Below are 25,131 nucleotides of genomic sequence, written 5' to 3'. Positions count from 1 at the left end.
TGATGAATCTGTATCGTCCAAGTAGATTTATTTTATTAGTCATAGAAAGTTGATCCTTGTTGATTATATAATTTCGGATCGTTTTTTGATGTGTTTCCTGCTTTATCTTATTTGCTGAATCTTGTAATCAACTCTTTATGAAATGGATCATCCTTTTGGCATACCTGCGTTATCAATTCATCTTTTTATTTTAAGTATTGTGAAGTGTTAAACTAGAAATATTAGCTTTGTAAAAAGTTGAGAGTGTTTGGGTGCGACACTGAAGGTAAATACCTTCGTGATCGTCTTGAGACCTGTCACCCCGCTGGCGAATCCTGGGCCAGAGGATTCCCAAACGGTGGGGGCCGAGGCAGCGTTCTAGCGCCAAATTGTGAACACATAAATCACGAAGCCATCCACGTGTTCACAAACAATATTCGCATACATCCTAATTCTAGAATTGTACGTCGTATGCGAAAAGGGGATGATTATATCGATTCATCGACTCGAATCCTTCGGGCTTGTCATTGTCTAGTCGAATATTATCATAAATAATGTTCGTATAAAGGAACAAACCAAGAATCAAGTATAAATGTAAAGCATATGAAGTTTAACGCTGAATGTAAGGTGCTGAAATGTAAATAAGACAGATTTACGTGGTTCGGCACTAAGGTCTACATCCACGGGCTGGTGTTTCACTATGTATTGAATGGTTACAAAGATAGTCGAATGACTTTAGAGTATACATAGGTTTGCGGAAGTAGGGGGATTACTTACTCTTCCTATTTCTCTCTCTCCTCTCTTCTCCTATAATTGCTCTCAATTGGTCGACACCTTCTCTCTTAGTGGAGAGGGGTATTTATAGGGTTGGAACGTGGGTCCCATTTCTGAGGCGCCGTTGTAATCTTATCCTCTTGTGCTTTGTGCCTATTACGCAGAAGTCTTCGTCATATGCTGCGGTCTGAGCCTGAATACGAAGGATTATCCTCGCCTCTTCCACGAGCTGATTGACACGTGTATATCTCTTTGGTATTTAATGCGGGTAGATGGATGTCTGCTCGTGTCAGACAAGTGTCTCTTTGTCTGGTCACATCTGTGTCAGCCACACTTCCTCTCGGCCGTTGATCTGGGATCTTCCTCGGGATTGGGTGTGATAGCACCCAAGGGGTATTATCTGGTGCTCCTCTGAGCCATCATACCTCTGTGATCCTCTGTCACTGACCGTCAGATCTGCTGACCGGTGGCATCTTCTGGTGAGATGCTTGCTATCATGTTTTGATATCTTGTTTTACATGCCTTCCACGTGTCTCTTTCTGTACACGTGGTGGATGATGAAAGGTGTACATACAATCACAGTGGTGGTGTGAACGGTGATAATCACGGTAAGTAGTAAGAAGGTGAGAAATATAATCAATTGATTATTGATGATGATTTTTGAAGTGAATTGATGGTAGAAATTGAAAATTATTTCTCTTAATCTCACGAAATAACCAGATTTGATAAAAGAAGATGAAAAGAAGAAAAGAATAAGTTCTCTTCGTGAAAAATAGAAGGAAACTGTCAAAAGAAAAGGGAAAAGAATCTTTGCGTTTTTCTCCCTGGTACAACTCAACGTGCCACGTCATATTGAGCTCTTAATAGAGCGGTGTTTAGAGCGTCCACAATGGTGCGAGTATAACCAAAGACCAAAGACTAAAAAAAAAGACCAAATTTGGGTTTAGTCCGTCCGTCGTGTGACGCAGTGGGGAAAGAGTAAATTTGGTCGCGTGTTGATAAAGCTTACGCCTGGAATCAGGCGTTGATAAAGATAACGCCTAAAATGGGGCGTTTGTAAAGATCCCGCCTGAGTTTGGGCGGGGAGATTAAAAAAAACAAAAAAAAAAAAGAAAAAAGAAGTGGGGCGTTGATAAAGATAACGCCCCAAAGAAAGATTTGAAAAACTTTTAAACAGGCGTACATTATATGAACGCCTAAAGAAAGGCGTTATGTATACCAACGCGCGATGAAAGGCGGAGATTATATCAACGCCCGTAGTGTAGGCGGACATTATATAAACGCCCGACTATATTTGGGTTTGGTCTTGATCGCCGACCAAATTTGGTCTGGGTTTTACTCTTTGATCAAATTTTGATCGATGGTCCGTCCCACTACACCAGCCCACTCGACTAAAAATTTGGGTTTAGTCGTCCACTGCAGTTGCTATTAGAGAGGCCAATATCATTTCCGGTTGAAAACTGAAGGTTATAAAAAAAAAACTTTTCAAATTCCCGCCGATTCCAAACCCATCATCTAACCCATTCATTTTTGTTTTCAGTTATCAACGGTTTAAAATATCGATCCGCATTAAGGGTAAACAACCAATCAAATCTCTTGCCCCATTTCTATAAATAAATAGGGTTCTCTATCCCTTTCTCCTCACCAATCTCAAATCATTCCCACCGACTAGGTTTTTATTTTCAGTCGATCTTTCTTCATCATCATCAATGGCTCCCAAAGCAGAGAAGAAGCCAGCAGAGAAAAAGCCAGCTGAGAAGAAACCAGCCGAAGAGAAAGCAGAGAAGGCACCAGCAGAGAAGAAACCCAGAGCCGAGAAGAAGTTACCAAGCAAAGATGCTTCTACAGCCGACAAGAAGAAGAAGAAATCAAAGAAAAGTGTTGAGACTTATAAGATTTACATCTTCAAAGTTCTGAAACAAGTTCATCCTGACATCGGTATCTCCAGTAAGGCTATGGGGATTATGAACAGTTTTATCAATGATATCTTTGAGAAACTCGCTCAAGAGGCTTCTCGATTAGCAAGGTACAACAAGAAACCTACAATTACTTCTCGTGAGATTCAAACTGCTGTTCGTCTTGTTCTACCCGGTGAACTCGCTAAGCATGCCGTCTCTGAAGGAACTAAAGCTGTCACTAAGTTTACCAGCACTTAAATCTCAAAAAAATTAGGGTGTCTAGGGTTAATTTTGGAAATAATCGATGTTTTGAAAAGTTTAATTAGGGTTTTAATGGTTGCATCAATGTAAAGAAAGACTAGATCTACTTTCTGCTACTACTTTTGTTTAATTTCTCTGAACTTTTAATATGAATGAAGGAATCTTTACATTTTCATATCTTAATCTTCGTCTCAATATTTGTGCAATTTTAATTAATCTGTGCATTTTAGCAGTTTAATCAACCGCCTGCGTGTTTTAGTAAAATTGTTTAGAAATAGATCTGTGTGCGCTTGTGGTTGAAATCTGTGATTATCATGGTGGTCCCACAGGTTTATACTCGATGCTAATATGCGCCTTTTTAGTATACTGAACAATAAACTACTTATCTTAATCTCTGGGATAGGAAGGAAACCAGTCACTGATTTTTTTCTTCCTTCAAACCGTTTCTAGGGTTTTTTTCTTAGATGGCTTTGACTCTGCATTTTAATTCAGTATCGAGTCCTTTTAGATCTCGTTGTTCAGAAAATGGTAACGTTAATTTGGCTAAAGCTAAAAACTTATTTCGAATTTCTTCTGATTTAACAACCCCCAAAGCTAGGTTTGTTGTGAAAAGATCAGAAACCTTAGCCGTAAAACAACTCGAGCGTCCATTGAGTAAGTTTTTTGGGTTAAGAATTGAATATAAAACAGTGTTTTTCAGTTCTTCTGGTTTTTAATTTTTGTTTTATTTTTTTTGTGTGCTGTTGAGCAGTGGAGTATATGAGTTTGCCTGCAAGTCAATACTCTGTGCTGGATGCTGAGAGGATTGAACGTGTTGATGAGAACACATTTAGGTGTTATGTTTATAGATTTAAGTTCTTTGCATTCGAAGTTTGCCCTGTTTTGCTTGTCAAAGTTGAGGAACAACTTAATGGGTGTTGCATCAGACTCCTGTCCTGCCAGGTATTATGATTCTCTATTTGTCTGGATTGAAGTGTCTAGATTGATTACTTGCTGCATAGATTTTGGTATTGGTTTGTAATGTTTTTTGGATGGTGGAATTGTAGCTGGAAGGTTCACCGATTGTGGTTGCGCAAAATGAGAAGTTTTCTGGTATGCGCTTTTATGTCTCTGAAAGTCTGCAATTTATAAAGATTTGAAAACATTTTTGAAAATTCAAGTCCAACTCTAAATTTACAATGCAATGCCTTTTCAGGAGTGGTTTGACACTGATTTGGTATGGGAAATGCAGCTTCAATGGTGAATCAAATATCGTGCGGGAATGGTCAGGGCGACTCATCTTCACAGCAGCTCAGTTCAGATGCCGAGATAGAGGTAGTTTTAAATTGGTTTAGAACGTGTATTTTTGAGCTTTAGAACATGTCTTTCATCGTGTAGTGAAGTTTCCATATATTGACATTGTTGTACGTGGGGTCCAGGTAACCATCGATATCCCTTTTGCTTTTCGAGCAATTCCGGTGGAGGCAATTGAATCATCAGGAGCGCAAGTCCTGGACCAAATATTACGACTCATGCTTCCACGATTTATGGCTCAGGTATATGTTCAATTAACTGAAAGATTGTTGCTTGAAATCTGTTTCAATTTCTTACAAACGTCATAAGGAGAATTTAGTGGGATGATGGAAAACCTGAAGAAGGTAATCGCTTAGTAGTTCTCACCATAATTCTTGCTAAAAAATGCATAGGCAGAGTAGTTTTCAACTAACGGAGTTCAGGCCAATCACAATTGTATTAGTCGTCCAAAGAACATGGCTTCATCGAGGGCCATTTATGTTTCTATACAGTTAACCAGGTCAGAAATTTCAGCCGGCACTATATGGTGGTGGTAATGTCAGGTAAAATGGTTCAAGGTGATGATAATTGAGTGGATTTCGCTGTAATCCATTTGTAATTTCATACTGATTGGATGTGTGTTTGGTCTCGTAGTGCAGAAAGACTGATGTTTCAAGTTTCAACTTACTGTGTTCAGAGCATACTTTGAGATTAATTGACTAAACTTCACATACATATGAACCTACATCTTTACTGTCAGCACTCATATCAGAAACAAATGATCCCTCTTCAGATGAAAAGGGAAATGGTCGTAGGAGAACTCATAAAAAATGATGAGATAAACAGTACTTGTCTTATTTACACAAAACGTCACATTAAATTTCATCAAGAACATTCTGGATAAAGCTCTTTGTGTGGGATACTGACAAGATGCCATATGGCAAGTCTTAGCAAAATACTTAGTGGTGAAATTGCTAACCGTAGTATCCAGGCAATGTGTCACATGATAGTGATCACTTAGGGCACCAACATGAAGATAAATCTTTGGATGAGAAGAGTACTTCTGTGTGTTTTGACTATTTATGGTACTAGTTGAAATCAATATGCCACAGTTTCTCAAGTTGATATGCTTCCGCATGGTATGCTTTATATTCTAATAAAACCCTGCGAATTGACACCTTGTGGATGTGGTTAGATTTCCATCCTCATTCTTTCCTGATATGGGTATATCATATGCATATGGTCATGTTGAGTTTGTGATCTAGTCATGGAACACCGAACACGAATCATCTTATCCATATATGCACATTGCACAGCCAGGCACATCAATCACCAAAGGCAACTTTCCATTAGGAAAGTTTATATAACAATGGTACAGGGTATTACAGCCTGTCAAATTTTTTATTAGTTGCATAGCAGTTTTTATGTACTCCAGAAATGATGTTAACCGTTAATGTGATCCACTCTGAAAACAATTTTTTTCTTTGTTCTCTTTCCTGTTTTACTACTTTGTGCTACGGAGGTTATTCAACCGATATGTACATTTCTTGTCTTTAACATGTTAACTCTCTCCAGCTAGCGAAGGATTATCAGGCGTGGGCTTCTGGTGACACTTCCAGGCAGCCACTTGGAAGTGGCAAGATTTGATGATCCTATTTTACAATTGGATTTAAATCGCAATTCACGTCTTCACATGATTGTATTTATTTATTATTGGTGACTCTTGAGGATCTGTATCTCCTCTTATTGTTGTACCTTTTTGATTAATGCATTTTGAAAGCTCTTGCAACAAATGTTCTTATAGGCTAGTGTTTAATAAAGTGGCACTTTTTTTCTTCAAAGAGATGTAATTAGGGTCCTTACTGTTAGGAAGGCTCCCCGAGGATTGGGATTGATTAGGCTCAACAGAAATGAAGATTTTTGTCTGCATAGTGGGATCATGTTTCAAGGGTACCTCATTTGGGTTGAACACCTGAAAAGTAGAAATTTCTAAAAATTGAGTTGGAACGTTAGCTTCATAAAAACAAGATCCATCAGATGGTCAATGCAACTTGCTCTCTAGACTGGAAGGCTCGTGTCGTTGTGGGGTTTTCTAAATCATGCACTTTTTGTTTTTTTTCTTTTGAAAGAAAGGTTTGCATTGGTAAGTCATAAGTGAATGCTAAAATATGCACTCAGATTTCTTCAACAACTTAAGCAAGTAGAACAAAAAAGATCAATCTAAATTATTGATGCTAGTATTTGTTTCGATCAAATTAAGGGTTTGTGTCACTTACTTTACAGTATAGCACCATATCGACGCATAACGCGAGCTGAAATGAGCTACACTCATGATCTACTGCTACAGAGTGTACCACCGCTGGGTTTACTGATGCAGGTAATTTGGTACCCTTGTGGCGCCGATGCTCACATGCATCCCATCGAGGTGAGCTAAATCCATAAAGAAGAATGCCTTCCCCAAGCACAGGGCATTATTTGAGCGGTTCGATTTCATCACGTGTTTATCATCGACGTGAGGAACACGCTGAACATCGTTAGTGATAGGCACCACAATGCATCAAGTAGTTCAAGAAATGATCTCGCCACGTGTAATATCAGAACGTACTGAAAACGCAGTTTCTATTTCCTGAGCAACACCTAAATAATTCCATTTTTTTTTGTTAAACAAAAAAGTGCAATTGTTGTCCTCGCTGTCAAATATACCAACCTTTCCTCTCTTCTCTTTCCCTTCTTCTTCTTCTTATTCTTTCGTCTTCTTTCTCGTATCATTCATTCTGAGATTCTTCATCGACGATGGCGTCTTCAAGTTCCGGAAACTCAATTCCGGCACCTGGTAAAAAAAAAATCCTAACTCAAACCCTAATTTTGATATTATGAACTCTCGTTTTCTCAATTTTGTTAGTAATTGAGTTTTCATCTCTGTTTCAGAAGCGGTTCAAGTTCTTGTTACTTCTCTTGCTGATGAATCTACTATGGTTAGAAGTTCTTCTATGCTGACTCTCAAAGATATCGCGTCTCTGTAACCATCTCCCACTCTCTTTCTCTGTCGCTCTCTTTGGAAATTGTTTATTTGCAATTGTTTGGATCTCAATTGATCAATTTTCAACTGCAGGAATCCATTGTTAGTACTTGATTGTTGCTCCATTGTTTCTCGAGGAGGGAGACGAGTATGTTTTCTTCTTTACTCCTCATTTTTGCTTTGCTATGCATTCCGAATTTTTTCTTCTAAATTGAGAGTACTTGTTGGGAAATGTTGTAGAGTTTTGGAAACATGGCTGGACTTTTTCAAGTGATGGCATTTGCAGTAAGTTCATTGGATAAGAAAGATGTTGATGTTCATTATATGGCTAAACTCGCTAAAATTGCTACTACGGAGATAATATCTTCGAAGGTATACATATCTTGCTTCAGGCACATTATTATTCCAGATTTATTTTCTCTAGAGACACTTCTCAAAAAGTTGATTAACATTCTGCAATTTGAGATAGTTGTCCCAGTAAGCTCCATAACTTGCATGTCAACATATGATTTTGGCAGTAACAACATATGGATGCCAATTCTAAGTTCATAATTATATGATTCATTTTTGAATAATTAGGAACTACTTGCTGATTGGCAAAGGGATGCAGGGGGACTGCTAGTTTCAATAGGCTCCCATTTGCCGGATCTGGTAAGCTTCTGAAGCGTATTGTGATTATCAGTAATTTGAACCTTTATCATGTTTGCATTCCTCTCTATTCCTACTCGTCTTTCTTCTTTTATTGTAGTTTATTACTTTGTTTTCTACCTTCTTGGGAATCCCGAGGGGAACAGCTAAGAATTTTGGAGTTCAAAAGCACTGAGCTTGAGTAGAATACTTGTCTCAAGTGCAGTAAGGTTGTTAATATCTGTGGCAAACATAACATATCTGTGTGGTTGTCTTTGTGATTTTCATCCAAGGGGATGAGGGAGTATTTCTCTATAGTACAATGAAGGTTTTAATCGCAATTGCAAAATAACATACCTTTCTTACTTAACATTGTCAGCAAAAGCTTCTTCTAAGTCGCATCGCCCACCCATTTTATATTTTTTTCCTTGCCTGCGGTTCTTGATAATTTCCCCAAATGTAATTCTTTTAGATGATGGAGGAGATATTTCTGCACCTATCAGGTCCCAGTGCAGCTTTACCAGCCATGGTTCAAGTCTTAGCTGACTTTGCTTCCGCACAAGGTTGGACATAATGATGTTCTTCAGTTATGTTAGGATGTCTTGGGAATATCTGCTTAAACAGAAGTGCCTGCTAAACTTGTTTTTGTGTGCTTGAAGCTCTGCAGTTTAGTCCGCGCCTGAAAGATGTTTTTTCCAGGGTTTTGCCGATTCTTGGAAGTGTGAAGGATGCTCATCGGCCAATTTTTGCAAATGGTAGTATCTTATTTTCTGATTATTTGCTAGTCATATTTCTTGCTATGCTGTCAGCAAAATGCCATTGCCATGTCAGTATTTTCCAAATCTAGTAAATGCTGCCAATAAAAGAACGTCTTATACTTTCGTACTGCATAATAGTCTCCTCCAACGACTCTGCATCAGTTAGCCATGTGTTGTTATGCTTCCATTTTCTATTTTTTCTTAAGCGTAAATATGTCTTCCTCTTGTTCTCTATCCAGCATTCAAATTCTGGTGTCAGGCTGTATCGCATTATGGTGTGGACTTTCCATCTCATCGACTTCTCGATAGTGACGTCATGTGAGTTTTCAGTTTTGTTTTGTTTTGCATTTCTGCGCAATGCAACTGTTGCCCTTAGCTTTGAAATAACCTTGTATCTTTAAATCCAGGTCATTCCTGAATTCTGCTTTTGAGCTTCTATTGAGAGTTTGGGCAAGTTCTCGAGATCTGAAGGTTTGGCATAACTTCATTTCATCCTCCTTTTTGTTTCCTGATTCATTCTCATGTACTTGTATGCATCAAATATGACACCACTATGCATATCTCTGCATTTAATGCATGGTCCTAACGATGAATATATCTACTAGAGTGGTGAAATTAAGAGCTATTTACTTGTTAGAGAAGAAAGTTCTCTTCTATTTTTCAAGTAGAGTTACATTGGTCCTTGGCTATCCGATATATGCAAGCAGTTGGTGTATGTGATATGTTCTTGAAGCTGGTGTTTTCATTCATATTCTTCTCATAGTCTCGAAAAAGCCTCACCAGAATACACAGTTACTAAGGATGTTAGTTTTTTATGTGTCATATGATCTGCAGCTTCTCATGAAAATTCTATTGATGTATGCTAATGCTTTCTCTCTCCGTGCTGTGTAATAGGTGCGTGTCACTTCCGTGGAGGCGTTAGGGCAGATGGTTGGCCTTATTCCTAGAACTCAATTAAAGGCAGCTTTACCAAGACTTATCCCTACTGTATTGGATCTGTAAGATCACTGTTAATTAGTGGGCCCTGCTTCTGGAAATTCATAGATTTTTAGCGGACACAAATGTGGCATTGGTTAATTATTGTATCAACAAAGATCATCCTTGATATCTGTATCTTGTTTTCTTTATGCAGGTATAAGAAAGATCAAGATATTGCTTTATTAGCAACTTGTACTCTACATAATCTTCTGAATGCTGCTTTACTGTCTGAGATTGGTCCTCCGTTGCTTGATTTTGAGGTAGTGTCCCCCTCTTTTTTTGTTTCTTCATCTGTTGTTATGCACCATGAGTCCATGACTCATAATTTTTTTTCCTCCCACCTTTTAGTGGTAAAAAGGTTAATAACTCCTTGTGCTACAATTGGATTTTATGGTGTTTTTTTTTCTCTTCTAATCAATAGATTACTTTGTGTGATGAGTTAAAAGGTGGTGTTTGTGGTGCTTGCTTTGGTATCTTAACAGGAACTTGCTATAATTTTGTCCACGCTTCTGCCAGTGGTATCCATTCATAATGACCACAATGAGCATTCAAATATCCCAGTTGAGCGGAAGGTATAAATGTAGTTCTTTTTTTATTTTTATTTTTTATGCAATTTCTTGTCTTAATATTTCATTTTATTTTGTTCTAAATTGTGGGTCCAAATCATTTTATCCCTTTGTGGTTCAACATATTCGTTTTTTTCCCCTAAACTTATCCTTCTTCCTGTCTTTTGAAGATAATTCCTATCCAGGTTCGTCCTGTATTACTAATCTTTTATCATCCTTAAGTTTCACTTGGAGACTGTGACGTCTGCACAGCAGGTTGTCATCTTTTCAATGGTTATTCTTTTGTTTTCTGTTAAATTCTGTTTATTTTTTGTGACAGACCTATAATGAAGTTCAGCATTGCTTCCTAGCAGTTGGCACTGTATATCCCGAGGAAATATTCATGTTTCTTTTGAATGTAAGCAGGAACCAGTTTGACCTGAAGTTTTGTTACTTGTATACTTTTTATGGTTTTGAGTTTAGTTAATTAACATTATTATCCATTCAAAGATTACCTTCAATTTTATTCCCTGGTACATGTGAGGTTTTCTTTTTAAGAGCTGATTATTATTTATTGGGATATATGACTTTTGAGGAAGTTGAAAAATTGCCTCCTCTCTTCATATGCTAAGTCCATTCGTTATTGGTATTAGAGATGCAGGTCAAAGGAAGAAGTTCTTACCTTTGGCGCCCTTACTGTAATTAAGCACCTTTTGCCCAGGTATCTTTTTCTTTTTTTGTTTTCCTTGCACCTTATTTCCAGTTGTGTTATCGAACCTAACTTTTTTATTGTTTCTTCTTTGGAGGTTGTTAGAGCCTTGGTTTTCTAAAAGGCCTCTACTTGTTGACTCCGTAAGGCTGCTTCTAGATGAACATAATTTAGGTGTTTGCAAGGCAGTTGCCGAGGTCAGCCATTTTTTTTTTAATTTTTTTATTTCATGTAATATTAGCAAAATCTACTGATTCAGCATATTTTGTCTTGTACAGGCTAAATAATGTTTTTGGTTGATCTGATGTATTAGTTTTTATCTTCTCCGGAATAATATTCTGCTTCCAGTCATATAACTAGCGACAGAACAATAGTAACAAAGTGAGAGTTGTGTGTTGATATTGTAACTCTACATTAGTTTATCATCTCAACTGGGTTATTTTCCTGTTGTTATCTTCTATAGCTATCCATTGTTAGCTGTTTTCTCTTGATGTCTGATAAGATATGCTATGGTAATCATTAAAATTCACGTGTGATAGTTTCCTGTGTCAGTTGATTGTGGTTATGGCTTCCCACTGTTACTTGGTTGGTCCTGCTGGAGAATTATTCGTTGAGTATCTTGTACGCCACTGTTCCATATCCGACGAGGAAATAAAGGACGAAAATGCAAGGGAATCTCTTCGGGCAAGTCATACCTTTGCGATCTCCGTTATATTTATGTTATGATTGTCTTGCATTTATTTTTGACAGTTCTTTCAGTCTGTTGATTGATACTTATCTGGTGCTTGGCCAATGTTCTCCTCAGGTGAGGTTTGGGGGCATTTGTTCAAGTCCAAAGGAGCTACGGGCAATTTGTGAAAAGGGTCTTCTCTTAATAACTATTACCATTCCTGAAATGGAGGTATAGTTTATTTGGATGCATATCAAAGCTTTTTAATCTTAAATAGAACGACGTTTCTGAATAGCAATCTTACCTGCTTCCTAATTTCCTGAATGATACTTGCTCAAAATTTCTAGCATGTACTTTGGCCTTTTCTCTTGAAGATGATTGTTCCACAGAAGTATACTGGTGCAGCTGCAACGGTAAGCTGCTTTTTTTTCTTCTCTTCTTTTTGGGAATGGAGATTACTATATGAACTTATGGGTGGTTGTGAAGAAGCGTTATATGTATGCGTATTTGATCTGATGTATCAAAGGAGTAGGTCCCTTCTGTTCTGATGAGCAAGTTCGCTAACATTGTGCTATTTTGCAGGTTTGTAGATGCATCACCGAACTATTCCGGCATAGATCATCTTATACCGTTTCTGTGATTACCGACTGTGGATCTCGTGCTGATATACCCAAGCCTGTGGTTGGAGCCATTTCTCTGATCAGTACTCAATCTTCCTCTTTAGCATTATTTTATTAATCCATTGTAATTCGGTGCTTTGAACATCTACTCAGGAGCTTTTTGCACGGCTGATGGTGCTTTTGCACGATCCTCTGGCTAGGGAGCAACTGGCAACTCAAACTTTGACAGTTAATACCTACTTATCCCTTTTGGACTTCTCCCTTTGGCATCATCATCTTGGCATGTTAACATGATCCACATGGCTTTATTAAAGAGATGCATCACGGTCCGGATGAATTCTATTTTTGTAGTTCTATTCCTGCATTTGGCTGAAGATTATTTTTAGCAACTCACCTAGGATTTATGTTGTCGACTTTTAATATTCCTATTGCAAGTAACAAATAGTCTGACCAAAGTTTGTTGCCAGGGTAATTGTCTCTTCTGTTGGGTATTTCACTAGTTAGTGGCATCTCGTTCCATGTGGTTCACTTACATTGCAGTTATTGACTTATTTCACCGGTCATGAAATATTTGCTCACTGAACTTGTTTTTGTTGGGCCTTTGCAGGTATTGTGTTACTTGGCGCCCCTCTTTCCCAAAAACATCTGCTTGTTTTGGCAAGATGAGGTTTGTAGCTCCTGTTGTCTTATGTACGAAACCTTAAATTGGATTAATATTGTGTGCAAACTGAATTTTTTGTATAATGGATAATGATCTATCAATAATTCAAGAAGTATTTAAGTGGATACTCTGTTTACCCAGCTTTCTTTTGTTAAATTGTTACGGGAGTTCTTGAAATGGCATACATCTAAGAATCTAGAGTATTCACCTTATGTCTTTTTCATAGCGACCTAATTTCATCAAGAAGTGTCTTGTCAGGAGTATTATCTAGTAGTGACATTTTTCTTAAACAACCCCAAATTTATTTATTCTGTTGCTGATTTAGTGGATTTTGCGTCATGCTACTGCAAGGCTCATCTGTAGGAAATCTTCTTCAGTTTTTGTTTTGGTAAGCTCTAGATTCCGAAAATGAAGGCTTATATCAGTGACACTGAAGATCTAAAGCAGGACCGTTCATATCAAGATGCTTGGGATGACATGATTGTAAATGTAAGGGTTACTGTCTGTAAAATTATTTATTTTAAAAGGCTTATGCCTTTTTGAACTTTGTCTGCGGCGTAGGGTGTCTGAGTGTATTTCAGTAAGTTCTTCACTTCTTCCTAAGAAAATCGTCACACCTCGGAAGTTTCATCTCCAGCATGCATCAGGGTTACTCTCGTAGTCATAACTAACCAGTATTACCTGATTGAAAAACTATCAGATATTTAAACAGGTGATGAGAACTGGCCAAAACCTCTTTGTGGGATGATATGTTGCTTTCTTTTGACTTTAACATGGTTCCCTGAAATGTAGCCCATCTAATGGAAAATTTACTTGAAGGTGGGGCTGAAATTGAACCCCTGTGCTACCATACATTATAATGTTGCTGAATATTTGAGCTTGCAACTGGGATATCTTTTCATTGCAGTTATCCCTTTTTATGTTGTTTCTATTAGCTAGTCCTGGGGAAACTTGGAAAAAATGTGTCTCAGAACCATGTCCAGTGCATTTAATGAGTTTGTTAATGTCTTAATAAACCTTCATGCTCATCTGTTCGTTGGTTGACAGTTTCTCGCAGAATCTTTGGATGTGATGGAGGATGCTGAGTGGGTGATTTCCTTGGGAGATACTTTTGCTGAACAATATGAACTTTATGAATCTGATGACGAGCACGCAGCTCTACTTCATAGGTATATGCTCTATGCCAGTGCAATCATCCTTTCAATTGCTCTCCTGGAATTGAATCTTTGGGTGAATTATCAAGCATGTTGTTTTATTCAAATGTTGAACTTGGGATCTTCAAATCTGCATTTAGTTTTATGTTTTCACCTTTTCCGATGTAGATGTCTTGGGGTGCTGCTTAAGAAAGTTGATGACAGGGCTTATGTTCGTGAGAAGATCAACTGGATGTATAAACAAGCTAATATTGCGGTTCCAACTAATAGGCTTGGTCTAGCAAAAGGCATGGGGTTGGTATGTAGGTGATGGAGTTGTTCTCTCTTCATTTGCAAGACTTCCCATCATTATGATTTAGTATTTGTCTATTTACAGGTTGCCGCATCACACTTGGACACCGTCTTGGAAAAGCTGAAGGATATTCTTGACAATGTTGGACAGAATTTTTTTCAGAGGTTTATGAAATTTGAACACTTAACATCAGTTTGATATACAAGTTCTTTCAGCATGCACATCAATTTTTATCCACTTCATATGTTCATCCCTATCTTGCAAGTCAGTCAGTCGGTCTATTACTCAAGGTGCTGACACTTGGAGGTCCAATTTTCTTTGTAGCAGATTTCTTGCGTTCTTTTCTGATAGAGTGAAAGTAGAAGATTCCGATGATATACATGCTGCTTTAGCTTTAATGTATGGATATGCTGCCAGATATGCCCCATCGACAATTATTGAAGCCAGAATAGATGCCCTTGTGGTATGATGTTTCTCTGCGGCTTTTTGCCAAGTTTATTTATAGAAGAAACTCTATGGCTTGTTGTGGTTCCCTCATGATGCTTTTCGTCGTTGCCTAGTTGTGTCTGCATTTGGGGTACTCATGCTAGTCACTTGCTTTATCACTTTTTGGATACAGGGGACTAACATGCTTTCAAGGCTTCTTCACGTGCACCACCCTACAGCAAAACAAGCTGTTATCACAGCAATTGATTTACTTGGTTAGTAAGCTCTTACTTCGTTTTGATTGTCAGCTTTTTCACATATGTGCAGAAGTACCGTATATTGATTATCTTTTTCTTTTATTTTAGAGAAGTGCATGCTAATCTGCATAGAGTGTATGAGTTTTAGGATTACAACTACACCGATTCTTTTTGTTTCTGGGGACTGAAATAACAGAACTTGTTGATTCTAACCGGATCTTTTAATCTATTTTCACGTGATTAATGGATGTGGTTGATTTCACATAAGGCTAGTTTGGTATTGCTGTGAATTTTAGAAAAGCGCTTTTCTGTTGTGCTGTGTGTTGCTGTGGAAATAAATTGGCATGACGTTTGGTAAATTATAATTTAAAAAACACTGTGTAATTAACAAACTGTAAATTCGGTTTGGTAAACTGGCATTTGAAAGTGCTGGTGACGTAGTTAATGACGAAAATAGACATATTTCAAAAATTAATTTTAAATATAATTTTATTATAATAAGTTATATTTCTAATTTTAATGCATTTAATATATTTAATAACATGTAAGTAATATTTATCTTATTATTTTATTTAATTATTTTTATTATTTAATAAAAAATTTTATGATTATGGTTTGCTTAGAAAATATTATTTATTTTAATATTGATTAAACATTTTATTATTTTAAATAGTAATTTTTAATTATGATTATATTTATTATTTTATATAAAAAAATGAAAAAAATAGTAAAATAAAATAAAAGTTAGAAATAAAATGTTAAATGTACAATGTTTGAGGGTAAAACTTGTCTTTATAATAAATTAACAAGGTTACAATAGAGAATCAATTAAATCGAATTATGTGGCTCCACAGCTTCTGCTTTTCCAGCGTTTAAAAGCTAGTGAAAAGCAGACCTAAAACGAAAGTGCTTCTCTCTAAAAGCACTTTGAATTTTTTTTTACCAAACACAATTTTTGGTAAAAGTTTGTTACAAAGCGTCTTTGGTTGAAAAAAAGCAATCCCAAACGGGGCTATAGTATAGTGGGTTTGTAGGACCCTAGTCCCTAAACTTCCAGTAGCCATACCCTTCATTTTTAAGGTGCCCGGTGTGATGCAAGAATTACTTGGTGAGCTGGTGAGCATTTCTGACCTAAGAAGTAGTCGTGATTTTAGTGAGGAATGTTGATAGCCACTTGATGTAAAAGCTTGAGCTGTTAGAAGGTGAGGCTTGGAAATTATTTTGATAGAGGTTGCTCGATCCCAATTCCTAAAGAGAACTGCTTGCCACATTGCTACATAACGATGACCTCTTGGGACCTCTTGGGTCTTACTTTTATATTGTAGGCTACTACCACGTATCACTTGGTGTCCAGATTATGTCATGAAAGGTGTAATTACCTAAAAATTAACATGCACCGAGGCATTATTTGTCAAGAAGCTTGTTGATTTCGTAAATGATTAAGGTGTGAAATCCAAAAGTTTCATTTGCTAAAAAACAACTATGCGGCTTACATAGCCTCTAGTGTGGAACTTCTCATGAATGTTGGAAGATAGGTAGAGGGTTCACCCCTTGCAGCAAAAATGTAAATGATAAGTATTATATCTGTGTTACTTTGACTTTTGCAATACAGGTCAAGCTGTCATCAGTGCTGCTGAAAGTGGTGCATCCTTCCCATTAAAAAGAAGAGACCTCATGCTTGATTATATATTGACTTTGATGGGTCGTGATGATAATGATGGACTTGGCAGTTCTAATCTTGAACTTCTTCGCACACAGGTGAGTCTGCTGTAACAAATATATCTTGAATTAGCAGATAGTAGACATTATGCCAGTTGCAATAGTTTTTGTGCTATGATAGTTAGAGTTTTGGTCAACACATACCGCTTTAATGAAAAATGAAAATGAGTATCACAGTATCTCTGCCTTGCCCGCGTTCCTAATGTTAAGCCAGTTTCAGTTAGTAATTTATTTTTAAGATTGTGGGTTATAGGCTGCAATATATTGGTAAATAAGTGTAGCATTAGCAGCTTGTTTTTGAAATCCACGATAAAAACAGAAATGATACACATGATCTGATGTGTATGATGTCATAGTTATTTGAGTGGTATACCTAATGGATTAATTGGCTGAACAGATTAAGTATCTCTATATCTGTTCACAGTATTGTATCCTGTCAATATGGAAAAGTATTTGGCATAAAAATAAAATAAAAGAAAAAACAATATATGGTCGAGTTACACAAAGCTGTTGGCTGGTAACCTAGCAACAAGCTGGGCTCCAACACCTTTTTGAATAGCAGTGCCTAGTCTATGAAAAATAAAACTACCAAAACCCCTACTAGCGTCTTTGGCATAAGAGATTTTTTTTGTTTTTGTTTTTGGGGTTATATTCTTGGATGTTTCTGCAGACCCTTGCTTTAAGTGCCTGTACGACATTGGTTTCTGTGGAACCAAAGCTAACAGTGGATACAAGAAATCATGTTATGAAGGTACTCAGTGGTATCATGATTGTAAATGGTCTAGAAGTTCTATTTTCAAGTTATTTAACTCATAAGGTTTAGTCAGATACATTTGATCGTTTGTCATTGGCAGGCAACACTAGGTTTTTTCGCTTTGCCGAATGACCCAACAGACATTGTTGACCCGCTTATAAACAATCTTATTACTCTGTTGTGCGCAATTCTCCTAACGAGGTAATATTGGGAAAAACACCCTCTGTTCCATTTTAAATGATGGTTTTAGGGATTTTTTCTAGTTCCAGAATACTTGAGGTTTTTCATTTTTTTCCATAAAACTTCCAACAATACCCTTATATTTTATCTTGGAACTATAAGTTTTTATTTTAAATGTAGTAATAGAAATTAATGTTTGAAGACTTTTATCTAGGGTATAGATGGAATTTTTTTATGCCTCTCTCTATTCGTTATACTGCATGAAATACTCTAGACCCTCATCTAAGATGGAATAAAGGGAGTATTACTTATTCAGATGTGTTATTTTTCCTGATACATTGTCATTGCTTCATTTGGCGCACCTGAGTTAATTTGTTATCTTGTTATGCGCGATTGCGATGTACTTATATCAGTTCGACATAGATGGCTCACACGATTTTAAAATGTATTTTTTTTAACGGGGGAGTTCCCGTCACAGTAGCTTGCTTCGCCTTGGCATTGCACTACTGCAAGAGCCTGGCACACCCCTACTGTTTTTTTTTTTTAAAGAACTTGGTTAGGATTAAACCGGATCTTCTGCACTTCAAGTTGTGTGGTGAAGAAACCAACATGCTGTTGGACTTGGAAAATCCTTGAAACAAGGCACGAAAACTAGAGAAACGGTAAGTGAGTTTAGAAAATTGGTTGGGGTTGCAAAACAAATAAGCTAACTATGAGTAGCGGAATGATAGAGGTGCGCAGTGATAGGAGTTCTAGATACAAGTTTGTTTCTAATTCACATCTAGATGAATTAGCGCAACAAATATGTTTACTTTCAGTTTGTTTTATGCATCACTTAACTGGATTCCTGCTCAAACAGTGGGGAAGATGGTAGAAGTCGATCTGAGCAGTTATTACATATTCTGCGACAACTTGATAAATTTGTTTCCTCCCCTGTGGAGCATCAAAGAAGAAGAGGTTGTTTAGCTGTGCATGAGATGCTTCTCAAGTTCCGAACACTTTATTCTAGTGGAAATTACACGCATAGTAATCAGATGGATCGGATGCTGCAAAAGAACTTTTCAAATTTGCCATGTAATCTTATTTCTCTTACCTCCTCATTAAGTTAGTAAGCTTTCTGCGGTGTCTGTTCATAAGTTAATGTTCTTTTTTTTTCCCCACTACCAGCTGTATTTGTGTTGCCAAGTCGGACCTCCTTGTGTATTGGGGAAAGGGTTATCGTTTATCTTCCGCGTTGTGCAGATTCCAGTTCTGAAGTTAGAAAAGTTTCAGCACAGGTTCGCAATTAAATGGCTAGATGGCATGTCAAATTGTTCTAGAAAGTTCATTTCACTTATTAAGAGTTGTGTAAAGTAGAAGTTGATTATGGATTTTCTTCTGTTGTATAGATTCTCGATCTTTTCTTCACAGTAGCTCTATCTCTCCCAAGACCAGCAGGATCAAATGTTCGAGAAATTGAAATTTCTTATAGTGCTTTGTCTTCCCTCGAAGATGTCATTGCCATTTTGAGAAGTGTGAGAATACCCTCAAATCTTTTCCTTCGATTGTTTCTATGCTTTTTCACCTGAATATGATATTTAAATATGGTGGATAGCTAATTTGACATGCGTAAGGTCTCACATACATTTTATTCATGCAGGATGCGTCTATCGATCAATCAGAGGTTTTTAACAGGGTTGTTTCGTCTGTATGTATTTTATTATCAAGGGATGAGGTAAGCCTGTTTTAGTGTTTTAACATTTCACAGTTTGATTTCTGTGCTCCTTCAAAGTCATAATGACTCTTGAGCAGCTTGTGGCTACGTTGCTTGGTTGCACTACTTCTGTATGCGATAAGATCAAGCAGTCAGCAGAAGGCGCTATTCAAGCAGTAATTGAATTTGTAATGAAGAGGGGACATGAGCTGAATGAATCGGATGTCTCGAGGTTTGATCAATGATTACAGAATGAAAGGTTACACAAATTGCATTGCTTCCATGACTCCATTTATGCATCTCATGCCATCCATCTTATGTCCACAGGACAACCCAGTCTTTGTTATCTGCGACAATGCTTGTTGCTGAGAAGCATTTACGCCAGGAAATTCTTGGTGCTGTATCCTTTTCAGGTCAAGTGTTATCTTTAATTGGGTTTTTAGTACTTAAGTCGGTGGTGTGGTACTTTCATTTGAATTGGGGTTTAGGATGTCTGAAATAGTATATTGGTGCATGTTCCATATGCTGTTAGCCATAAGTGTGAGTGTTGCAACAGGTCCTATGGGAAGATTTTGAAGTTCAGTTTTGGCTTTGTAGTACTGTAGATGACCCATGTTATCTGCTTTTTTTAGTACATCCACATTATCCTTTACACCTGTATCATGCGTTTCCTTCACAATACAAAGATATCTTGTCTTGCGGAACACACAAATTCAAAGATTGTTTTCAGTGAAGTACTGGCTGCTGCAGGAAAGGACATACTCACAAAGGATATATCTAGATTACGTGGAGGTTGGCCAATGCAAGATGTGTTCTATGTAAGTCTCACCATTGAAAATTTTTGATGTTTATTCAACTGACATCACCCTAGTTTTTCTGCATGCTCGTAAGTCATGTTTTTTTTTTTTAAAAATTATTTTTAACAATGTTTATTTATTCCTGTGTTTGCAGGCATTTTCGCAGCATGCAGTTCTGTCATTTTCATTCCTTGAACATGTGGTATTAGTCCTTAACCAGATACCGTATGTCAAAGGTGATTCTGATGGAGCGGACAGCAGTTCTCACTCCTTCGACAGTCCTGTAGAGGAAAATGTTCTACAAGCAGCTGTTCTTGCTCTTACTGCACTATTCAAGTATCAAATCATTCATTCTAATTGCAGATTATCTAATTAAAGATTTTGCATGTTACATATATTGCCCATGACAATCTCTCTCTTGTTAATGCAAATTTCAGAGGTGGTGGTAAGGTTGGGAAGAAAGCCGTTGAGCAAAGTTATGCTGTTGTCCTTTCTGCACTCACACTTCAATTAGGAGGTTGCCATGGTCTTGCTGGATCTGGTCACCCGGAACCTCTACGGTACATTATATGCTATGTAGTTTACATTCTAGATAATTACTATGGTTATCATGCGACACTTAACTAATGGCGGTGATTGAACTCTATTTCTTTTGTTTTTCAGAACTCTGTTAACTGCTTTCCAAGCATTCTGTGAATGTGTTGGAGACCTTGAAATGGGAAAGGTACAGTGCTGCGTGGGCATACCCACGAATGTTGCTCATCTGTACAAATTTCAAATTGAAGCATGTCATATGCTCTGACGTTGTAAATGTGGATCTCTTCTGTAGATTTTGGCTAGAGACGGAGAACAAAATAAAGATGAGAAGTGGATCAGTCTTATTGGAGAGCTGGCAGGTTGCATCTCCATAAAGAGACCTAAAGAGGTAATTTAGTAGAGTCAGGTGCTGTCTTTGGTGAAAAAGCAGTTCTTCTAAAAATTTCTTGTATATGTGTCCCGTCTTTCATTTTAAATGCCTGCTTTCACTGGTTAAAAGAAAACTTACATGCACATAAATGTTTTAGTTCTCATCGCATGAAAATTGTCATTTTTGAATAACAGGCGGAGTTTATCCCAGCTAAGACTGTAACTCTGTAAATTATGGTTCACTTTAATTTTTTTCTTTTTGATTTTTTTTTTCTGTGTATGACAGGTCCCAACTATATGTGTACTTCTAAGCAAGGCTTTGAATGGAAGCCATAAATTTCAAAGAGAAGCTGCTGCTGCAGCACTGTCAGAGTTTGTTCGCTTTAGGTATGCTGGGGCTATCTGAACTTATGACTGCTGTGGCGTCCTTCATTTTTGGTTCCAATGTTTCATTGATTGATCTAATGTGATGCAGTGATGGGGTTAGTTCCCTGCTGGAACAAATGGTTGAAGCGTTGTGCCAACATGTATCGGATGAGTCACCTTCTGTTAGACGTCTTTGTCTAAGAGGACTAGTGCAGGTTTTGGTTGTCACCTCCCTCGCATAAGTGTTTTTCAAATTTGTAATAGCATTGGTCCCTTTACAAAAAATAGTTATTCGACTTGTTTTTGGTGCTAAATGCCTAAATACTAATGTCTTGTCATAGTGATTATCTGATATGTGAATATATTTGTTTAGTGGGACTGTGTTCTCATTGGCTAGCAGATGCAACAACTTATTCATACTATCATGATGCCTTAGTACATATAGTTGGACAACAAAATGTGTGAGAGCTGAGTAAGTGACTTCATTCAGTAGCTCAAGATGTTATGCTTGGATGATCTAGCACAAACGGTGAAGTTAATCCTTTTGAGTCTCGGGGGTTGGATCTTTCCATTGAAGAGAACATAGCCAGTGAAACGTCTCACTTTGCGGGCGAATCATATAGGAGATGCTGGAATTTCAGAATCCCGCTTCAAACTTAGAAACAGAACAAAGCCTCCCCCCTACTGACCTCAGTTGAAATCGGGGTAGCGGGCCTCTACGTCGACCCAAGTTGCATTTGGGGCTACTAATACCCTCCTTTTTGAGGATTTCTCTTGCTTGCTCATATTTCACGTCTCTATTCACCTGTTTGGCGTAAAATTTAGTTGTCTAGGACTATAGCATTGTAAACGAATGTTGTTGTGGAATTTTGGTCTTCCCTTAGTTAAACCTTATTTTGATTTAAGCTGAATTCATCATCATTGCTGCGATACTTTCGCCTTCGTCAATAAACTTTGGTGTTCCCTTATAGATTTAGCCTTATTAGGATTTAAGCTGAATTCAGATCATTTTCGTGTTACTTGTCTCCTTTGTGAGCTAAGTCTTGATTATTTTTTTTTGTTCCTGTGAACTGGCAGATACCTTCTATTCATATGCTTCAACATGTTGCTCAAGTTCTTGGGGTGGTAGTAGCTCTACTTGAGGATCCAGATGAATCTGTTCAACTGACGGCAGTATTATGCTTGCTCAGAGTGAGATTCCTTTCAATTTTGCTATATACATTGTCTATTCAGTGAAGCTAAGTCTTAGATATTATCATGTCTTGCTCTTGCACATCTTCATTTAATACCGCTTTTATCCTTCTGAGACAGGTACTTGAATCATCACCTGAAGAGGCTGTCAACCTGGTTTTACTCAATCTATCTGTGCGGCTTCGGAATCTACAGGTAAGTGATTTTACCGTAAATTTTCCTGAGCCTGAAGCCGATGCTATTACTTGGTGTTGATTCCAACTATAGTTCGTGAAGAGAAGAATACTGGTAACTGATGAACCTGTTTGCATACAGGTGTCAATGGATCCGAAAATGCGAGCTAGTGCCTTTAAGTCTTTTGGAATGTTATGCAACTTCGAACTTGGTGCACAACGTGAGGCTTTTCTTGAGCAGGTGTGTGATGTTCGTCGTAATTACCAACGTAAACTGTTTAAACTATTTGTGAAAATGAATATTAATTGGAAAAATCTTTTTAATGTGCATGGTAGGCTCGTCTTCTCTATCTCAGATAGAGGACTATGTAGCCATGCAGAAGTTAGTTTTTAATGCACAGAAACAACTGGAGTTTAATTGAATGATTTATCAAGAGAATGTGCCTTCTTTTTGCTAGCGTGCACTTGCTTTCCATGATGCTCCTTTTTGATATTTGTTGTGTCTAAGTTTCCAACACCCGCATATTATCTTTCACTAGGCCATTTAAAGTTTTAGGGCATAATGATTTTCAGGTGCATGTGGCACTCCCACGCTTGATTCTCCATGTCCATGATGAGGATGTAGCTGTTCGACAAGCTTGCCGGGTACTTTTTTTTTCTTTTTCTTTTAATTAATTAATCTTTTTTGTTTGTATTTTGCATAGATCATCTTGGATACTCATTTCGATCTTTACCTGCTTTTTTCTGTACATGAACTTTATCTTAAAATTCCAGTTCCTTGTTCTAACAGAAAACCCTCCAACAAATTGCGCCCTTGATAGACATGGACGACATGGCTGCCCTCTTCAATATGCATTGTTTCAATTCCGACCATCGGTATGCTATACATAAGTGCAAATTCAGGGACCCATATTACTTGCGCGATCACTGATCAGTCTGTGCTTAGATTCTGGGATAATATTACATCCGACTCCAATTTTATGTTCATCAGAAGCGACTATGAGGACTTTTTAAGGGATCTTACAAGACAACTGTGTCAGAATTTTTCCACCAGAGCTGGTACTTACATGGCATCTGTAATCCAGGTATGCGTTCTGATCATAGACTCATGGAGCATGGGACGAGACTAAGCGTTATCTTGCTATATAATCTATATTGATCTAGGTGCTGTGGTATCAGCGGTTTCTTAACATGCCAACTGCCAACTTCACTAAGGCTGATTCTGAATCCCTGATTAAGTAGCAGATTTTTGTTATGTTTGGTTGTGTAGAGCTTTTTATCACTCAATTTTGTGGCGTTTAAGCATGACAGATAAACTGTTCTCAACCATAAAATGGAACTTATTGAAATTTACACGAGTGACACGAATAAGCTCAAGCATTCAACTAAAACATAAGTAATTAAGAAAAAACAAGTTGGAATATGAGTGGTTAATGTGGTCATGATATGCAGGCTATTGACGCTCCTTGGCCAAAGATCCAGGCGAACGCCATCTATTTCTCTAGTAGCATGTTGTCTCATTCAGATGATCAACGCATCTTGGTTCCTTACTATGCACAAGTAGGTGGTCCATAGTACTTTTATCATGGGACGAAAGAATAGCCCTCAGTAGGATATTATAATGACCAATAATCGGATTCTTCTGGCTGTAGGTGTTTGGTATGCTCATAGGCAAATTGAGTCGATCACCGGATGCAGTTGTCCGAGCAACCTGCTCTTCCTCTCTAGGGTTGTTGCTGAAATCCACGAACTCACTCTCGTGGAGAGTATCAAGGCTCGAGTCAGTACGTAAGAGTCATGAAGTCGTGTAAGTTTTGTATACAACAAATTCAGGAAGAGGAAGGAAGTAAAGAAATATACTGTAAAATATGAAGAGAAGCAAGTGGTGAGCGTTCTCCCCTTTGTAACTTTGGTGACCCACGGCATCGAGCCTAATAATCTCCCTCATTTGTAAATTGGTTTGTATAGCTGCTTGTGATGTAAATTTATGTAGTCATGTTAACACAATCAAGTGTGATTTCTTTGGTGTATAGTGCTATCGGAACCTGAAACAATAGTGTAAGGTAGAGCTATTCCAGTTTGTTCAATAGATTATATTCGCTTCTGCAAAAAAATAATCAGATGATGCTAATTTGTAAATCTGTTTGATCTGCTGATGCATAGCAGGTCAATTTTGTTTATTCATAAAGCAGTTCAGATTTTTGCTCCAGGGTCCTCTCAACTTTGGACAGGTAGTCTGCTTGTGCAGTTAACTGACTTCAGTGGTGGCAAGTCTTGTTCGATGTCACATATAGCCAGTGGTAGACCTCCTTTAATGTAAACTCCGTGGGAGCAGTGTTCAGTGGGGCCTAATCCTTGTCGAGACAAGAAGATGTCTTTTATGTTACAAGAGGACCTCACAGTTTACCTAATGTTCTCAGATTAATCTTCACATGTTCTGTTCAGGAGGCGG

At 37.6% G+C, this 25,131-nt stretch overlaps 3 protein-coding genes across 5 annotated transcripts; all 3 read left to right on the top strand.

The window, feature by feature from the left end:
- Positions 1 to 2,403: 2,403 nt before the first annotated feature.
- LOC113314390 (histone H2B.3) lies at positions 2,404 to 3,095 on the top strand. Its single transcript, XM_026563183.1, has one exon. The coding sequence runs from the start codon at positions 2,463 to 2,465 to the stop codon at positions 2,907 to 2,909; it is 447 nt and encodes a 148-aa protein (XP_026418968.1). The 5' UTR covers positions 2,404 to 2,462; the 3' UTR covers positions 2,910 to 3,095.
- A 229-nt stretch (positions 3,096 to 3,324) lies between these two features.
- LOC113308653 (uncharacterized protein SYNPCC7002_A1590-like) lies at positions 3,325 to 5,979 on the top strand. The gene is made up of 6 exons (XM_026557115.1): positions 3,325 to 3,566; positions 3,664 to 3,854; positions 3,959 to 4,004; positions 4,144 to 4,226; positions 4,331 to 4,447; positions 5,760 to 5,979. Exons 1-6 carry the CDS (start codon positions 3,377 to 3,379, stop codon positions 5,829 to 5,831), a joined length of 699 nt encoding a protein of 232 aa, XP_026412900.1. The 5' UTR covers positions 3,325 to 3,376; the 3' UTR covers positions 5,832 to 5,979.
- Positions 5,980 to 6,885: 906 nt separating this feature from the next.
- Positions 6,886 to 24,875, top strand: LOC113309723 (protein SHOOT GRAVITROPISM 6-like). 3 transcript variants are annotated; one of them, XM_026558236.1, is made up of 51 exons: positions 6,886 to 7,017; positions 7,113 to 7,203; positions 7,297 to 7,351; positions 7,444 to 7,575; positions 7,783 to 7,854; positions 8,303 to 8,393; positions 8,490 to 8,585; positions 8,828 to 8,906; positions 8,996 to 9,059; positions 9,483 to 9,586; positions 9,721 to 9,826; positions 10,049 to 10,138; positions 10,452 to 10,529; positions 10,765 to 10,832; positions 10,918 to 11,017; positions 11,373 to 11,504; positions 11,626 to 11,721; positions 11,838 to 11,903; positions 12,073 to 12,171; positions 12,264 to 12,338; positions 12,718 to 12,777; positions 13,171 to 13,260; positions 13,819 to 13,940; positions 14,094 to 14,223; positions 14,302 to 14,381; positions 14,542 to 14,680; positions 14,837 to 14,918; positions 16,513 to 16,658; positions 17,290 to 17,370; positions 17,474 to 17,574; positions 18,413 to 18,627; positions 18,721 to 18,830; positions 18,942 to 19,067; positions 19,193 to 19,267; positions 19,345 to 19,478; positions 19,574 to 19,646; positions 19,933 to 20,064; positions 20,198 to 20,379; positions 20,481 to 20,603; positions 20,707 to 20,767; positions 20,873 to 20,968; positions 21,236 to 21,336; positions 21,425 to 21,530; positions 22,393 to 22,506; positions 22,627 to 22,701; positions 22,822 to 22,920; positions 23,253 to 23,324; positions 23,470 to 23,555; positions 23,671 to 23,764; positions 24,132 to 24,239; positions 24,332 to 24,875. In XM_026558236.1, exons 1-51 carry the CDS (start codon positions 6,978 to 6,980, stop codon positions 24,488 to 24,490), a joined length of 5,106 nt encoding a protein of 1,701 aa, XP_026414021.1. In that variant the 5' UTR covers positions 6,886 to 6,977; the 3' UTR covers positions 24,491 to 24,875. The 3 variants fall into 3 exon arrangements, with proteins under 3 accessions (XP_026414021.1, XP_026414022.1, XP_026414023.1); XM_026558237.1 differs by having other exon boundaries at positions 14,545 to 14,680; positions 24,332 to 24,515; XM_026558238.1 differs by lacking the exon at positions 13,171 to 13,260 and having other exon boundaries at positions 24,332 to 24,515.
- The last annotated feature ends 256 nt before the right edge of the window (positions 24,876 to 25,131 follow it).

This window comes from Papaver somniferum, chromosome 9 (assembly GCF_003573695.1).
Source record: "Papaver somniferum cultivar HN1 chromosome 9, ASM357369v1, whole genome shotgun sequence".
NCBI lineage: Eukaryota > Viridiplantae > Streptophyta > Magnoliopsida > Ranunculales > Papaveraceae > Papaver > Papaver somniferum.
Note: the sequence above shows the minus strand (reverse complement) of the source record. Positions and strands in the feature narration are given on the sequence as shown.

Excerpts from the sequence above, each read along its gene's own strand:
- LOC113314390 (XM_026563183.1), top strand. The coding sequence starts at position 2,463 with ATGGCTCCCAAAGCAGAGAAGAAGCCAGCAGAGAAAAAGCCAGCTGAG.
- LOC113308653 (XM_026557115.1), top strand. The coding sequence starts at position 3,377 with ATGGCTTTGACTCTGCATTTTAATTCAGTATCGAGTCCTTTTAGATCT. Across the intron at positions 3,855-3,958 it reads TCAGACTCCTGTCCTGCCAG|CTGGAAGGTTCACCGATTGT; the intron begins GTATTATGATTC and ends GTGGAATTGTAG. Across the intron at positions 4,448-5,759 it reads TTCCACGATTTATGGCTCAG|CTAGCGAAGGATTATCAGGC; the intron begins GTATATGTTCAA and ends AACTCTCTCCAG.
- LOC113309723 (XM_026558236.1), top strand. The coding sequence starts at position 6,978 with ATGGCGTCTTCAAGTTCCGGAAACTCAATTCCGGCACCTG. Across the intron at positions 7,855-8,302 it reads GCTCCCATTTGCCGGATCTG|ATGATGGAGGAGATATTTCT; the intron begins GTAAGCTTCTGA and ends TAATTCTTTTAG. Across the intron at positions 20,768-20,872 it reads GAGACCTTGAAATGGGAAAG|ATTTTGGCTAGAGACGGAGA; the intron begins GTACAGTGCTGC and ends TCTCTTCTGTAG.